At 34.7% G+C, this 17,582-nt stretch overlaps 2 protein-coding genes across 2 annotated transcripts in view; both read right to left on the minus strand.

Moving 5' to 3' along the window:
- The window catches only part of LOC125054588 (octopamine receptor beta-1R-like), a 60,408-nt gene that overhangs the window by 4,204 nt on the left and 38,622 nt on the right, over window positions 1-17,582 (minus strand). The window contains exons 2-3 of the mRNA XM_047656567.1: window positions 11,004-11,743; window positions 10,346-10,482 (exon numbers count right to left, since the gene is read on the minus strand). Coding sequence (XP_047512523.1) covers window positions 10,346-10,482; window positions 11,004-11,645 — 779 coding nt within the window. The 5' untranslated portion in view covers window positions 11,646-11,743. The remainder of the gene's footprint in view (window positions 1-10,345; window positions 10,483-11,003; window positions 11,744-17,582) is intronic.
- LOC125054587 lies at window positions 1,180-3,530 on the minus strand. Its single transcript, XM_047656566.1, has one exon. The coding sequence runs from the start codon at window positions 3,510-3,512 to the stop codon at window positions 1,338-1,340; it is 2,175 nt and encodes a 724-aa protein (XP_047512522.1). The 5' UTR covers window positions 3,513-3,530; the 3' UTR covers window positions 1,180-1,337.

Genomic DNA, 17,582 nt, shown 5'->3' on the forward strand with positions numbered 1-17,582 from the left:
ATGGCAGTTAATTTAACTTCTTTTTGACGATTCATAAGTGTACTTGTATATAAATAAAGATATTTTGAGTTTGAGTATAATCAGATCTTAATATTTAGATTTATAGGGATCATGCTAGTTACAGTTGATTCCAGCTCCATTATATAAAATAATCAAGATTATCTTATGATGGTATTACTTTTCGGAAATTGCATTACATTTAACTAGCCATAAAACGTAAGTATATATCAACGAGTATTAGTATATTACTTAGTATATATTGTTGTAGTTGAATAGTTTTTTTTGTGTGGATGTGTAAGTTAGGTGTAAATCCACTTAATTTAGTAACAATTCAAACTATTAGGAGTTCTCTCCCTCAGATACTATTTATTTTAATCGTATTATATTTTATTGTAATCGAGTATCACAAACGATGTCATCTCACATTTAGTAATTCGTTAGTTAAGTACTTAATACCAATAAATTAACATTGATTTATTTTCATGCATAATTCGCTATTCCGTGACACAGCGAATTCGTGTCAAGAATTACCTAGAACCCGCATAATGGGTTACTACAACGGTAATCACAGTAAATAATGAGTTGTATGGTATATTACGAATATCCTACCACTACATGCATTTATGCACTTGCCTGAAAGTTTGTCTTTTAATTATAAGATTACCATTAAACTACATTTTTTTATTAACACATTTATTATACTACAAATTCCTTAACTTACTAACAAAATATAATATAGTATCTTAAAGGAAAGAAGCGATCTCTCTGGGAACCCGAATGTGGGAAAATATATGAATACTGTAAATAAGTGCCAGAAGTGCGAAATCAACCACAGCTACATTTGGAAACTTAATGTTACATTTACTTTAAAGTAAATATATTATGAATAAATCTACTATATTGGTCTGTGGAGCGGTGACCTAATGCTTTAGCGTGAAATTAAGAACTTAAAATTAGATTTATTTATTGACAATTAAAGGTGGGAACTGACCAATGTTACGAGGTGTAATGTAACATGTAATGTAATGTTGTACAGCGAGCATTCGTGCAGTCAGTACGTCGTGTTACGTTGTTTTTCCCCGTAACACGACGTACTGACTGCACGAATGCTCGCTGTGTTCATTCTTTAGGGAATGACTGGGCCGGTAAATGAAACTCTTTAAGACTTCTTGTACAAACTTGTTTAATATGACCTTTCGCTAGTCGAGTACAAAGAGAAGTGATGGCGCACGTCGCCCCACCTTACAATTATTATAATGAAAAAATGCGCCTGATATAAACATTGCGCAATGTCGCAACATACTCCCGGCCGTTGAAACTCTTTCAACATTCTTCATTTAATCTTCTTGTACCGGCAACTTGCACAGCCGGACCAACGAACGTGTAATGCAGCCGCTGCTGGTTTTAATTTCTGCCACTCTGGCCACTCCATCTAAGCCATTTATCAGCCGCTGCACTCGACCCAACTTCCAGCAGAGAGGGGCAGTATTGTCCTCGGCTATCAGCACTAGGTCCCCAATATTAAGATTGGCAGAGTTCTCTCTCCATTTAGTGCGCTGTTGCAATTCCACCACATACTCCTTTTGCCATCGTCTCCAAAAGTGCTGTCTTAATTGCTCAATTCTCTGGTACCTTTGTAAGTGACTAAATTTGAATTCATCAAGACCTTTAGAAGGCAGCGAAGTTAATGGTCGACCAATAAGAAAGTGTCCTGGGGAAAGGGTAAGAAGGTCATCGGGAGAAGATGACAAGGGACACAAGGGACGGCTGTTTAGGATTGCTTCTACTTGTGCAAATAAAGTTGATATTTCCTCAAAAGTAAGATGACAGTTTCCCATAACACGCCGTATATGGTGCTTAGCAGATTTTACCCCACTTTCCCAAATACCACCGAAATGAGGAGTATATGCCGGAATGAAATTAAATTTAATTGATTGTTGACTTGCAAAGTCAAATAGAGAATCTTTATTTTGTTTGATAAATGAACCTAATTCTCGCGCTGCAGCTACAAAATTGGTACCGTTATCAGAAAATATTTCCGTTGGTCTTCCTTGACGAGCAATAAAACGACGAAGTGCCATTATATATGCTTCTTTAGTTAAGTCACTAACAGCTTCTAAATGTATACATTTGAAACGCAAGCAAACAAATATACACAAATAACATTTAATTAAGCGGCTTCCTCGTCCTTTGCGATTCAAGATAAGAAATGGACCTGCGTAGTCAACTCCTACAGCTAAAAAAGGGTAATCTGGGGCAATCCGCTGTTCTGGAAGATTTCCCATTTTAGGTTGAAGAGTTTGCCCACGCATACGCCTGCAAATAACGCATCTATTAACTACCCGTTGAGCAAGACGACGCCCGTTAACTGGCCAGACAACCTCTCTCACAGCTGCAAGTAGCAATAAAGGACCAGCATGCATATGCTTTAAATGCTCTCGCTCAAAATATAATTGAGTAAGGCGGTTGTTACTATGTAATATGATTGGATGCTTTCTTTCATAAGAGTAATAATTTGATGCATCCAAACGCCCGCCAACTCGTATTATATTTTCATCAAGAAATGGAGATAAAGATAAAATTTTGCTTTTGCTATTCAACTGTTTACCCTTGATTAATAAATCATATTCAATTGGAAATGATTGCCTTTGGGCCCACTCATATAACTTGTTCATGGCGTTACTCAATTCGCTAGTTGATAGCGCACCTAGGCGTTTATTAGTTTTATTTTTTATATTAAATATGAATCGAAGCACATATGAAACTGTTCTTTGTAATCGAGTCAGTGAGGAGTACCTATTAAAATCAATAAAAGATTCATTTATTACAGCCGAATTAACCTTAATTTCAGGTAAACTATTTAAATCAAAAGATTTTAAAACAGGCCATTTAGCCTCGTCTTCATGCAAAAAACTAGGGCCGAACCACCACAAGTTCATATTCAAAATATTCTTAGCTTGAATTCCCCTTGATATAAGATCAGCAGGATTAAATTCCGATGGCACGTATCGCCATGCTGAAGAAGAAGTTATTTCTTTTATTTCACTAATGCGGTTGGCTACAAATGTTTTCAATCTACCTATATCCCCTTTTATCCAGCATAACACAACACTGGAATCGCACCAATGTACTATCCGCGTAGGTGTAAACCTAATTGACTCTAACACCGATTTTGTGAGTTTTCCGGCAAGTAGCGCCGCACATAATTCTAGCCTTGGGATAGTAGTAGGCTTTAGAGGAGCTACCTTTGATTTACTGCATAATAATCGAACAGTGACAAGATTGTTGCTGCTAATTGTTCTCACATAAATACTTGCACCAAAAGCAATTTGCGATGCGTCACTAAAAGAATGTAATTCTATGCACTGAGGTGAATTCCCCAATACTAATCTCGGAATATGCAATTGTTTTAAATACTTTAAATTATCTACAAAATTTATCCATTCATCTTTTATCTTCTGACTAACAGGCTCATTCCAGCCAATCTTTTGTTGCCATAGACGTTGCAACATTATCTTAGGAATAATAGTAACTGGACTTAATACTCCTAACGGGTCAAATATTTTAAAAGCATTTGTAATAATAAATCGTTTTGTGATTGGTGGTCCAGTTATATATATACTTTCTTTTACTGGTATATGAAAAGTGTCAGTAGAAGGAGTCCAACCTAAACCCAAAGTACTGGAGGATTCACTCAATATTAAATTATCTTGTTTGTTTATTTCAAACTTTGTAAAAATTGACGGAAAATTAGTTTTATATTTTCGTAAATTAAAACATCCTGACTTTAAAGCACATGAAACAGCCTTTTGTATATAAATCAATGTTTCTGGATCATCAGCTCCAGTCAACAAATCATCTACTTTATTATTTTGAGATAGTACTAAGCATTGATTGCACTGTATGGCTCTGCTAGACCTTGCTGAATAAATAGGACCACATATTAACCAACCTAAATGGGAATTTCTTAACTGTGGACCATAGTTGCCTAGCGAATATTGCCCATCGCTTATTATATCCCAGAATAAGTCTGCACCTATCAAGACGTCTACTGGAGCAGGTTGGTCGAACCTTGGATCAGCCAACTGCATGTTCCTAGGCAACTTAAATGTTATTTCTACTGGGCCTTTAGGTAATTGCCCTGTTAATTCTTTTAAAACATAGCAAGACAACATTGAACTGTAATTGCTGTTTAATGAATTTATTTGAATGTTACAAGTTTCAGTTACACTACTTGAACAGTTGCCAATGCCGATGACCTTTAGAGTGTCAACTTGATTAGGCTTTAATGACAATCTGTTCTGCAAAGATTTCGTTATAAAAGAAGCTTGACTTCCACAATCTAGAAGCGCGCGAACCTTGATCTTTTGCTGACCAAGTGGATCCGACACCTCAATAAAAGCAGTAGACAACAGTACGTGACATGTGTCTTCGTTAGCATAATTTACAAAAATATTTGTTTGATCGCTGTCTCTAGAAGGAGAACTTGATGTAGATGGGTTGGATGAGCAATGCAGCATACTGTTGTGCTTTTCCGTACATCCAGCCACGCGACAAGGTCCCATACGACAATCATTTACGGAATGACCTTGCCTTAGACAAATCTGACATAGTTTATATTTCACTACGTCTTGCATTCGCTCATCTAAACCTTTGTCCTTGAAAATAGGACAATCATATATTTTATGATTCTTATCACAAATTATACATAAAAATTTTGCATTTAATTGTTTATTTTTATTATTTTTATAAGGGGGCGTCCATAAATTACGTGAGGTGTTTTTTTTTAATTTTCTGTACCTCCCTCCCCCCCTGGTGAGATGTCGTGAGATTTTATTCAACCCCCTCCCCCTCCCCCAATCTGACGTGAGATTTACAAAATGTGGGTTTCTTACGTAAAAAAAAATTGCTTCGTGCTTTTATTTGCGACTAGTTAAGACTAGTAATCAATATTGCTGAGGGTTTAATTATATAACACAGAATTCGTACTTTTGAGCTCGAATAGCTTAATAACAAAATAAGTGAAATGTTGAGCGTTTAGGTATGGAGTTAACGGGAAGTTGCAGAGATGGCCTTTAGGGTCAACCGTTTTTTATTTCAATCAGAAAAAAATTGCGTGATCTTTGCCGAGACCCACCCTCCCTCTAACGTAAGATTAAATGAGATTTGACTCGACCCCCTCCCCCCCTTAAAAACCTCACGTAATTTATGGACGCCCCCTAACTAAAAAATGTTTTTATTTGATTTCCTTGTCCCTGTCCTTGTTTTAGAAATTGATTACTAGTGTTATAATTATTATTATAGTTAGAACGCACTTGAACATAAGGTTTAGCAACATTGATATCTGACTTGTTATTTCGATTTAAAGATTCTAATATATCGGCTCGATCTATTAAAAATTTATAAAATTGATCCAGATTGGGTACATCACCATCTAAGCTACTGCGAACCTCTTCCCATTTCAATAAAGTGTTGTTATCCAATTTTGAAGATAACATAAACACTATTAATGTATCCCATGTATGCGTTGGTTGCCCTAAACTTGCCAAGGCACGCAAATCCTTTGTTACTTGATCTACCAGAAATCGCAAAGCACGCTCTGATTCTCGAGGAAGCTGCTTAATATTAAATATTGAATTTAAGTGATGATTAATAAGAATACGTTTATTATTATAGCGGCTACACAATAAATCCCATGCGCTGACATAATTGTTAGCAGACACCTCGAAGTTAGAAATAACCCTAGCCGCGTCACCTTGTAAATAAGAAATTAAGTAATGAAATTTATTAATTGGTGGTATACGGTCATTATTGTGAATTAAATTCTCAAATGTGTCTTTAAATTCTAGCCAACGGAAATATGCACCGTCAAATTTATTAATTTGTATCTGTGGCAATTTTAATCCCAGGTCAGTACAAGAATTAGATTCATCAACGCAACATGAAACGTTGTGCATTGAATTTCGCTTATGTTCACACTCAAATACCTTTGAAAACCTTTCAACTAAAGTTTTGGCGGTTGCAATGCTTATTATAATATCCTGTTCGATATTATCACGCTCATCAATTTCGGTTGAAATGTTTTCAGGACTTAAAACTTCTATTTCACCTTGCAAATCGTCAACCCTAACCGACAAAGCTTCAAATTTAGCTAATTTTAATTTTAACTCGGTAAACTCTATATTATTTAATTCCAGCTTATCATTAATACCAGTTAAATAATTTTTAAATTTTGTTATCTGTCCCTTAGCAGACGACCTTTTTATAATTAATTCTTTTAATCTTAACTTTGCTTCTATAGACATGATAAACTAGAATCAAAATAATAACAAACACTTAAAATATTTAAATTAAACAAAATTGGCTCACTCTCCTCATTCGGTGGTACCTGTCACGCAATGCTTTAGTTGCTTACTCACGGCTCCCGGCCGGTGCAACGCAACTACCGCGTCGACGCGACAAAAAAAATCTGAAAAAATCGGCAAATGCGCTTGAATCTAAATACCTAAACACGGATCTAGCTAGAGAGTAATTAGATACCTAATTAGTGTTAACAAAGTCTAAGACGAAATACTAAAACAAAATATAAATATATAAATATATGATATAATATACATATATATATAATATATGCGAAAATAATATTGTATATCTCCGTGTCTTTGGTATCTAATTAAATGTTATATAACGAAATCAAAAGATGAAACAACAATAAAAATTACACCAATTTTTTCCTTAATGTAGGTCGTAGATGTAGGTACCTCGTGCTATGAAAAATTAAATTTTTTAACCAATTACTTAATCTCACTACTTTAAAAAAGCTTATCAATAAAATACTTATTTGCACAATTAATTGAATTAAGGACACAGTTTGGAACACAAAAAGAAAAGGACAAGGAACACTTAACTTTTGGTTAAATCTCTCGATGTGGCACTTTAGCTGTACTACTGCTCGATTGATTATTTCTTGATTAATATTCTTGATTAATCTTCTATTTCTTCTTTGATCCCCTCATGGGCCACCATGTTCATTCTTTAGGGAATGACTGGGCCGGTAAATGAAACTCTTTAAGACTTCTTGTACAAACTTGTTTAATATGACCTTTCGCTAGTCGAGTACAAAGAGAAGTGATGGCGCACGTCGCCCCACCTTACAATTATTATAATGAAAAAATGCGCCTGATATAAACATTGCGCAATGTCGCAACAAACATTACATTACATGTTACATTACACATCGTAACGTTGGTCAGTTCCCACCTTAACATATGCTCGTTCGGCGAAATATTGAGAGGAAAATAACATAGACACAAATGAACGACGTGTGAGGTCAATGACCTTCTCTATATCAAAGAATCGGATGCAATCTGAGGACTGTAGGGGTTTCAAACTCAAAATATCTTTATTCATGTAGGTAAACAAGTACACTTATGAATTGTCAGAAAGAAGTTAAATTAGTTGTAAATTTACATTTATTACCAGTTCGCAAGTCAAGGGCGTAGAGCGGGTAAAAAGAACTGGCAAGAAACTTTCCGCTACTCTTTTTAATCACCAAGTATTGTCATACAAATTGTTTGAACTGGAGCAAATCAATCCCAAGGATTAGGATCATTTAAGTATTCCTCAAACTTATAAAAAGCTTTATTGATTAATTTTCGTTTAACGAGGACTTTAGGACCGCGGGATTATTAAAAGGTGAGATCTACTTATTTTAATCATATATAATGAGTTAACTAATTACCAACTTGTCTATAAAAGAAAAATAATTAAAGGAACAGATGCGGCCTGAGGCGAACTGATGCCATAAACTGTTGTAGCGCTACTGGATTAATATTATAAGTAAGAAACGTTGTATTTTTAATCCTGAAAAGAGTTAATTAAAATCCGTCCCAAATGATACCCGTGAGACGCATAATTTGACAGTGGATAAGTCCGTCCCTACGTGACTCGAAAACATGGTAATTGGGAACATTTGAATGCGAATATTGGACGGATTGACGCAAATTGGCAGGACTCTAAACGTGAGTCTCAGTTATAATGTAACGTACCTGAGGAAATTCTAGCTATCAATACAAAGAAAATGGTTATCAGATACAGAGGGCAACTGGTTGATTTTGAAATTTTATTTGTGGTAAGAAATATATATTGTGAGATTAATAATAATAAGTTGATTTTTGAATGATTTTTAGCATGGTGATTTATGTTCTGTTAATAATTAAATTTAATTGTTATAGCATTATTATTATTTTAATGAGTTTTTTTTATTGAAGTTATACTTCTTTAGGCGCGTTATGAAAAATTGATGAGAGTGGAATTTTACGATGCGCGCGCACCGTTACACAACATTATCAGTATGAAGTTGCCCACGGAAGATGCTACGGCATTGGACATAATTTAAAAACAACATTCGAATAATAATAGAATTTATGTTACACTTAATGTAAGAGAACAATAATAAATGTTTGTTTATTTAATTTTTCAAATGTAAACTGAACTTTATTGACTATAATGACTCCTTTTCCAGTCTTGTTGTAACTTGTTTCTAATTGTAACTAATTATTTGCAGCATCAAAAACTATAACTTCTTACGCGCGTACACGCACCCTTTTTTTTGTTAAGTATGTGTTGTACATAGGGTGAAGCTGTCCAAGATTGCATGTGGGCGCTGTAAAACAGTGTTGCTGGTGACAAATTAAAACCGAGTTGAGCCCATTTTCATCCCATCAAATAAATATTTTTTATATCTTTCTTAAAATCCAATGGGCACTGGCCTCAGATTGCATTTGTTGGTTTGGTAAGTATTACTTTTTACAGTCAAATGCTACAAAAGGAAAGTAATTTTAGTCTTATAAAAATATTAAAAACAAAATTGTAAGTGGTCTTTTTTAAACTACTTCATAAAGAACATCGCGGAAAATGTTTAAAATGAAATTAAGGAAAGCTCCCAGGAAAGTATTTTACATAAATATGAATTTATATTTAAATGCACTTAAATAATATTGCATGAAAATAGTCTACGTATTCTCACGAAGCTTCACATGACGTGCATGTGATAGTTCCAAAACCGAAAAACAATAGCCAGTCTCGACCCAATTTAAACCTTTATACTTCGATTTTACAATAGCTGAAGTTGGCATATAATAGCGAAAGTATTCAACACTAATAATAATGATAGAATAAAAATGTTTGAATTGCCTTTAACCTTAAATAAATAAGTAATAATCGTATGAGTAAATGTCACAGATTTGAAGTTCTTTAGAACTAAATGTTTTAAAAAAAGAACCACCTACGGCCATTTTGGATATTAACATGAAACTATATTAACCTCGGCAAAATGCCGTATATTTTAATAGTGAACCCTTTCATTAGGTGAATATAATCGCATGACCTAACGTAATTCAATAGGTTTAAGTAGTTCCTAAAAGTGTAGCCGTCTCTCTTTCCCGCGTACTTAATAACAGAAACAGATATATTCTAATTACGTCTACATTGGCAGTGCATTAAAGACTGAACTGAATGAACTTCTATAAAATCTAAAATCAGTTTTGCACCAACTCATGTGATTTTCTCGTAAAAGCGGCGAAATTAACTTAACAACGTGTTTTAACTTTGAAGCAGGATTTCCTCGCACGGAAAGTAACTTAGTTTAAAAAACCTAAGCTCGTTCCAGGAAGCTTTTGTTCAAAAAGTTAACTACAAGATGACACTGAAAATTTTGTTACTGATTATTTTAAATTTTGTAAAATTGTTGGTTTAATGTAAAAAATGGTGTGGAAAGAAGTTAGTGCGATATTTATTTATTATTTATTATGATATAGCGATTGACTTGATAGGAATTTCACACGTGCAACGATTTTATTTTGTCTAGTGCTCTTGAATGCTCAAAAGCTCAATTTTTTTATAGATCGGGGGGCAAACGGGCAGGAGGTTCACCTGATGTTAAGTGATAACGCCGCCCATGGATACTCTCAATGCCAGAGGGCTCGCGAGTGCGTTGCCGGCCTATTAATAATTGGCAAGCTATTTTCTTGAAGGACCCTTAGTCGAATTGGCTTGGAAATACTTTTGTGGACAGATCTGTAACTCACGTAATTCCAAGTTTACAAATTAACGGATGTCAACAGAACATTGGGTTTGTCGTTAGATGACGTCATTAGAGTGCCTTGTTAGAGAGGTTATCCCAGCCAATTGTTAACTCTTCTGAGTCTGCCTCCATTGGGACAATTTTTGAAATCGCTATTTAAATTACGTGGTGTGCTTGCTGGTTCTTCACTTGGTACAGAAGAGTTAGTACCTACTCGGGCAATAAAATCACTAGTCAAGTATTATAGTTGTTAAAACTTACCTGTATAACATGCGTTCCTGCCTATCAGCCTCCACATAGATCCTATAGTACATAAAGATCATGATGACTCCCGGAATCCAAAAACTGACGCTGCTCGATATCACCGCATACACCTTGTTGACTGTGAAGCTGCATACCTGTTAATTAAAAAAATAATAATTTGGCAGCCTAAGACAGCTTTGATTACAGCCGCAAATTTATAAGTTTTGTATTTACGTAAAATAAAAATAAATCAGTGGCGCTACAACCTCTTTAGGTCTGGGCCTCAGATTTCTGAATCTGTTTCATGATCATTTTTAAATCTAATAGGCAAGTAGGTGATCAGCCTCCAGTGCCTGAGACACGCCGTCGACTTTTTTGGGTCTAAGACATGTCGGTTTCCTCACGATGTTTTCCATCAAAGTTCGAGCGAATGTTAAATGCGCACATAGAAAGAACGTCCATTGGTGCCGGGATCAAACCTTCGTAGGTTCGTACTCAGGGATGAGAGTCGCACGCTGAATCCACTAAGCCAACACTGCTCTTTGTATTTACGTATTAGTTTTAATACATCCAGCAGCTACTGCTGCTATTACCCTAGTGTGTGACTTTCAATCTACGTAATAGAGCATAGCTCAATAGTAACCAATACATTAGTAACTTATTTAAGTTTAATTACCTTCGGGTGCCTTCGCCGAAACTCCAAGTGGTCCATTGTAGAGTACCAGCCCATGAATATTGGGAGAAATGAGACCAGCGCTGGGCTGCACCACACCACGGCTAGCATTGTTCCAAGTCGACTCGTCGTCATTATTAAAGGATAGTCCAAGGGCTGGACTATCGCATAGTATCTGTCCACACTAATGCAGCACAAGTGTAGAATGGAGGCAGACGAAAAGTAGACATCCAAGGAATTCCATACATCGCACATGAAATAGCCAAACAACCACTCCCCGTTAGTTATTTCTACGCTGAAGTTAAAGCACATAGCCCATATTGCTACAAGCATATCAGCCAACGCCAGCGAAACAACGAAATAGTTAGTGATCACTCGCAACTTCCTATGCCTCATAACAGAAACAATAACCAGAAGGTTTCCGAAAATTGCAGCAATGATAATAAAAAGCATAATAATACATTTGAGAACGGCGAGAAATACAAAAAAAGGGTCATCTTTAAACTGATTGGAATAAATTAAATCGTTAGTCGTTTCATTTATTTCGAGTGAGTGGTTTACATAAGTATCGGTTAGATACATTGATGTAGAGAGCTCTCGAAAGTCCAAAGTGAAATTTTCCTTCAAAACTATATCGATGGTCATGTTGTCATGTTAGGTTACATTAATCTCCTTTGTTAGCACGAACGGCGAAGTCATGAACAGATTTCGATCCGAAGTGGGTTCCATTGTCCTCCTGTTACCTGTGAAAGAAAAACTTTTTTATTCCCTTTATTTGTGAGGGTTCCTAAGTAGTTTTTCAAATTGTTTGACCGTTTACCTAAACAGTTTCTGAAATTGAATGAAGCGTGTTTTATATGGATTGATTTTCTAAATAGTCGACTTGGGGCTGCTAATAAAATATTCTTAAACAAGGCCAACTTCATTCACAGTTTAAAATAAAATGTTCTTAAAATATAATACGGTCTAAGAAATATATCCAATAACAGATCTAAACTATCAAAATATAATTAAACGTTAAAAACATTGTGACAAAAGGGGAAATGATATTAATTTAAAAGAGTGTCTTTAATTTGCGTGGGATAACTCCATAATATTATATTTCAAAGGATATTTCATTTTCATACAAATGGATTATAATAATCTGTCATCCCACTTATTTATTTAAACAAAAACCTGTGCCTTATTAATACTTTATTTGGTTTTAATATAATTCTTAAGGTTTGAATTTGTAAGGACTCTGTGTGGGCTTTAATCTAACTACATATATTGTTTTCTCGGTACCTAACGCTAAAAAGCATTAATTAAATATTTCAATTTGGAGATTTGAACATTTTGAAACCTAAATTTTCCCTTTCACTGGTTATAGTTGATCATGAAACAAAGACGTTATAATAAGTAATAGCTGCTTAGAATTTACTTTATAACTCTAAAAGATATTTTCATAAAACTTTGTTTCTTTAATTAATGAAATGTGCGTCCAACCGATAAACTCGAGCATGGTTCTTGACCATTTTTTATAAAATAACGTATCTACTCTTAATGAATTAGGTATTTGTTTCGATAGTTATTAATATCGTATTTATAAAAAGAACTTCAAATCATAATTCCGTTATATGTGATTTTTTTGTTTACGCAAGGTACAAATTTTATCATCATTTACAACATAATATTTCATTTATGCACTGATCCTTATAGCCTACAGCCGTGCTGTATAAATGGTCTATCCATAAAAACAAGTGTTTAAAAACCGAGAAGCAAGGATTTTATAAGTAAGTATAAGTACTTACGTATATTCTATTATGACCTGATATTCTGTTTTTATAACATTATCATAATAATATAGTCATAGAGGTCGTCACATTAAAGCTATTGTACGAAGTCATATTTAATATTAGTAGGCATTTTAAGCCAAAATAAAATGATCGGGTGAAAATAATTTTACTAATGGTAGGGGAGCCCACGATGCTAAATGGGGATTTACTCGAGCGTCGTAGAGACCTATTGGGATACAAAGCTTAGATAAAAAGAAGAAAAAAATGTTATATTATAAATTCCTTTTCATCGGTGGGGGAAGCGGCTATAGATAGTTAAATATGTAAAAAAAAACTGTTGCATGGACATCCTCGAGCGCGTCAGATATTGATAGCATCTATGCCCTACGTATTTTTAATAATGTACGTATGTTAATCTGATCGTTTGCATGATGCGGGTGGTTGTATTTAAGGGTTGAAAATTAAAAAAAAATTTTTTTTATCGAGCGCGTCAGATTTTCTAAGGGAGTGTTAAGTGCACCAAAAAAAAGCTCTCATTCACTAATCTGACGATTTCGATGGGACGCAAACCCACAGCCATTTTCTTAATTTGCAAAAAAAAATCGCAATTTTGAAATACTCAAGCGCGTCAGATTAAGATATATGTGGTTCATCTTTGTGTTCTAAACGTACTGTCTCATAATCTGACGATTATCTAGAGGGATTCGCCTGATCTGCCAAAAAAAAAATAGAAAAACGGTTCACCTAAAGGGCCATCCCTGCAACTTCCCGCTAATTCCATTCCTGGGCGCTTAAAATTGATATTTTGAGCTCGCTGAGTTCAAAGAAATAACATTTCTATGCATTTGAGCTCTCCCAGCTCGAAAGTCTGATAGAAGTTTCATAGAACACTATTTTTGGAATTTTCAAACCGCAATAACTTTTGAATGGATCAAGCAATTTTCACGCGGTTGGCGGCATTCGACGCAGTTTTATCATCCTCATAAATAATTGCAATTTTAATTGATCGAACCACAAATTTCGGAGTAATCCCGAAAAAACACTTTTTCGGGTTTCTTTCGTGTACGATATCTCTCGAACGAATCAACCGCTTTTGACCAGCTTGGTGGCGATCGACGTGGTTTTTCAAGCTCAAAGGCGGATTAGTTTTTGAAGTTGATCGATAAAGAAACCACTTTAAAAAAAAATATTTCTTATTTTTTTAAGATTTTTCAAAATTTCTCAAAATCTATCGGTCCGAATCGGTTCAAATTCACAGGAAATGTAATTTTGAGGGAAATATTTAGAACGCCGTTTAGTAGATTCCGATCGGTTTAATGAAATGTAGGCATCACGCAGCTGCACGCATTTAACTTTATCGACGAATTTTTGTTATTTCGGCTTGCGGAAATCGTCAGATTATATATTTTTCATTATTCTTGAATTATTTCCTTCAAAATAAAAAAAAATTAGCTACGCTCGAGAATGTCGAGATGACGTTTTTTTTTTACAACTTTGTTGCCCTCCCCTTTTTTTCCGTCACTCTCAAATTGTCAGATTAGTGGAATATACACTTTTTAGGATGTAATTAACTCACCCTACCTTAATCTGACGCGCTCGGGAATTTCTGATGGTCAATTTTTTTTTACTAAACTGATCCTGTCTCCTTCACGTGCGGCTTTATATATGAGCCTCATATTTTGTGGAGGTACTTAACCGGGTACAAGGTATCCCCCTATATATTAATCTGCCGCGCTTTAGTAAATCCCGAAATCCCCTCTTGGGCTCCCCTACCATAAAAGGTTTAAATGGCGCCAAAACCAAGCACCAGCGGGCGCTGTCACAGATGACAGATAGCAATGTCAAACGTCAGTCTAAATTTGTTAAGAGTGTCAATAAGTTGTCTAGAGTGTGTATGTGTTTATTTGAATTGTTCCATTTGGGGAAATTCTTTTATTATTGCCTAAATCCCAGACGTATGCACATTGCAAAATAACATGTTAAAGTGACACGAAGCCTAGCCTTATAAAAAGTGGATGGAAAAATTAAAGATAGTTTTTGAGAATTTGAGGACTGACTGACATTTCCTTGTGGATTTACAGATGAACTACGTACAGTTTTAAAACTTTATTATTATTACTGTAATATTTATTTCATTTTACACAACATGTGTCATATTTTTTTAAAATATACAATCAACTAGCTGATCACGGCACTTAGCAGTTGATTTATCTAAATAATGTAATATAACTTATAACTTTTGTAACATGTTTTTTTGTATTTTTGTTATGTGTATGTTTGTTAATAAGGTAAGAAAGCATAAATAAATAAATAAATAAATATATCCACGTCTATATCCGTTAAAGAAGCTTTATTTAAATTTATCTAAAAGTAGATTATATCCCCGCGATTATTTCGCTCAAAATATTCACTACTTGACCTTACCGCTAACAACTCTTCCATTATAATTTGAATTTCATAATTTAAAGTTCTCTTTTTACTTAGAATTTTAACGGAAGGGAATTATTTACTGTCGACCTTTTGCATTGTATAGAAAGTAGTTAGTATTATAAGATATATAAGTAATATGACCGCTTCCGTGGCTTAGTGGTTACCTCATAATAACCAGTCTCAAGTTGAATCCGACGAAATTTTCAATTTCAATTTGGTAGACCAACATTTGTCTAAAATTCAAATTTCAGCTCAACAATAACTTATGGTACATAAACTTAAATGCTGAAATGTTTACAGTGGAGAGACTTCTGATGAATTTGGGTTAATCCGCGGTTGATTTCTTCATCGCACGGAAAATAAATCCGCCTTTATTGCTTAAAATCTTTTACAGTTCTCTTTACTGACATTTCCTTCGCCTGAACTAGCTAACTGTGGAATCGGCTCACAGTGAACCTAGAGTTTTTCAAAAGAGAGAACTTTTTCCTCAATTTAATAGTTGTCTATGGGCTACGGTAGATATAAAAAAGTACCTTTTAAAGCCGACCATTAGGGGCCTCATAGCCTAGCGGTCTTATTAAGTGGCAGCTAGGTGAGGCGTACCGGGTTCGATTCCCGGTTCGAGGGCAAGTTTTAATTTAATTTAAATTTGTTCTCGGCCTTGGGAGGGTTGGGCGGTACCGGGCGAGTGCCTAAACCGTACATGGAGGACACGGTCGAATTTCTAAAGACAAGCACGAATTATAAAAAAATCCTATACTTGACGCTGGCTAATGCACAAATCGTGCCAGAGCCATAAAAAAACCCGACCCGATTACCCCTTATTTTATCTAAAAAAAAGTTTGACTGTGAAGTTTGGCCAAAACTTAACAGGTAGGGTAGTTTAAATCTCAAATTATAGTCGCAATTTTAATTTATTGCAAATATTTGTTTTTTATTTAATACAATTCTAACAGATGGCGCTGTGTTAAAAGTACCAACGTTTCACATAAGTTCTTCTACCGTTTCCCTTGAATAGTTTACTACTATGTAATATAACAAAAACCTTAGCCACAGCAACGCTTGGCCGAGTCTACTAGTATATAGTATATTGAATACTACAGGTGTTCGATGTATAATGGAGAGACCATTCCGTGGCGTTTTCATAGGATATTGGCAGATCTATGTTTTTTATTTCATATCTTATATTTTCCAGAATATTTAATTATATGCATTCTTTGATCTACTTGCCTTACAAATGTTTAAATTAGAAACGTAAATAACATCAGAACGCGGAACTTGAAAATCATTTTAAGGAAATTCACTTTTTACTTTATTGCCATAACTAAAAAACTATACATGAAAAATACCACATTTATGTAATAAAAAAAAGTAGTTTTGTAATTGGTTTAAAATTATTTTTCAAATAACTGCTTAATGTAATAGTGACGAGCTTAACACATGTAAGTAAGCCCCTTGGCCCAAAAATAAAACGAAATGGTCACGGTAGCTATCTCTTCGTCCAATTATTCGACATCTGTGGCAGTGATTAGTTTGGAACTTGTGCGTCAGTTCAAACATACCTTAATTGCTTCTCATGTTGGTTTAAACCCTTTGGTATTACAGCTTTAACAACTTTTAACATAAATAGCGTTGACACAAATTTATTAATACCAATATTGGTAACGATTCGAAAACGATGCGCCCAAATTTGCGGGGGTGGTGAGGAGGGGGGGAGAGGTGTAGTAATCACCCCCCACAAATTTTGCGCGCCGGAAACAAAAAAAATATTTAAAAAATCTCACCTATTTATCTAAATAATAATTGTTTATTCAGCCCTCGGCAACTCGGCTTCTTGGTCGCCTTCGGCGACCAAATATTAATAAAATAATAATAATTTAAAAAATTTCGGAACCATACACTAATTGAAACATGAAGTTAATGTAATGTATGTACATTTGACAAGTAATGATTAAACTATGTTCAACTATAAAATTAACAAATGAGAAAATAATCGATCCGATTAATTTACTGAGAATGTCACATCACTTATAACCAACAGAAAACGAGAATGACACATCTCTTATAACCAATAGAAAAGTAGATAATGGTGGATTGTTTACAAATTTCAATACATTTCACAAAACTTTAAATTTTTTTTAAAAATACTTTGACGCATTTCCGGCAGCTAAAATTACTTGGAGGTGTTCCAATCAAGGTCCCCGAGACTCCTGCATAATCAGTATCATCAGATTCCAACGCACTATTATCGCACCCAACCCCCAATATTATTTCGCAATGTATTAGAAGGTGAACTTCTGAAAATTCCTTTCTTAAACACAATACATGAGATACGTGATTTTCAATACATGAGATCACACTTGAGATATACATTTAT

This window comes from Pieris napi, chromosome 12, assembly GCF_905475465.1.
Source record: "Pieris napi chromosome 12, ilPieNapi1.2, whole genome shotgun sequence".
Taxonomy (NCBI): Eukaryota; Metazoa; Arthropoda; class Insecta; order Lepidoptera; family Pieridae; genus Pieris; species Pieris napi.

Bases quoted from the DNA above. Each gene is read 5' to 3' on its own strand.
- LOC125054587 (XM_047656566.1), bottom strand. From the start codon at position 3,512: ATGTTGCAACGTCTATGGCAACAAAAGATTGGCTGGAATGAGCCTGTT.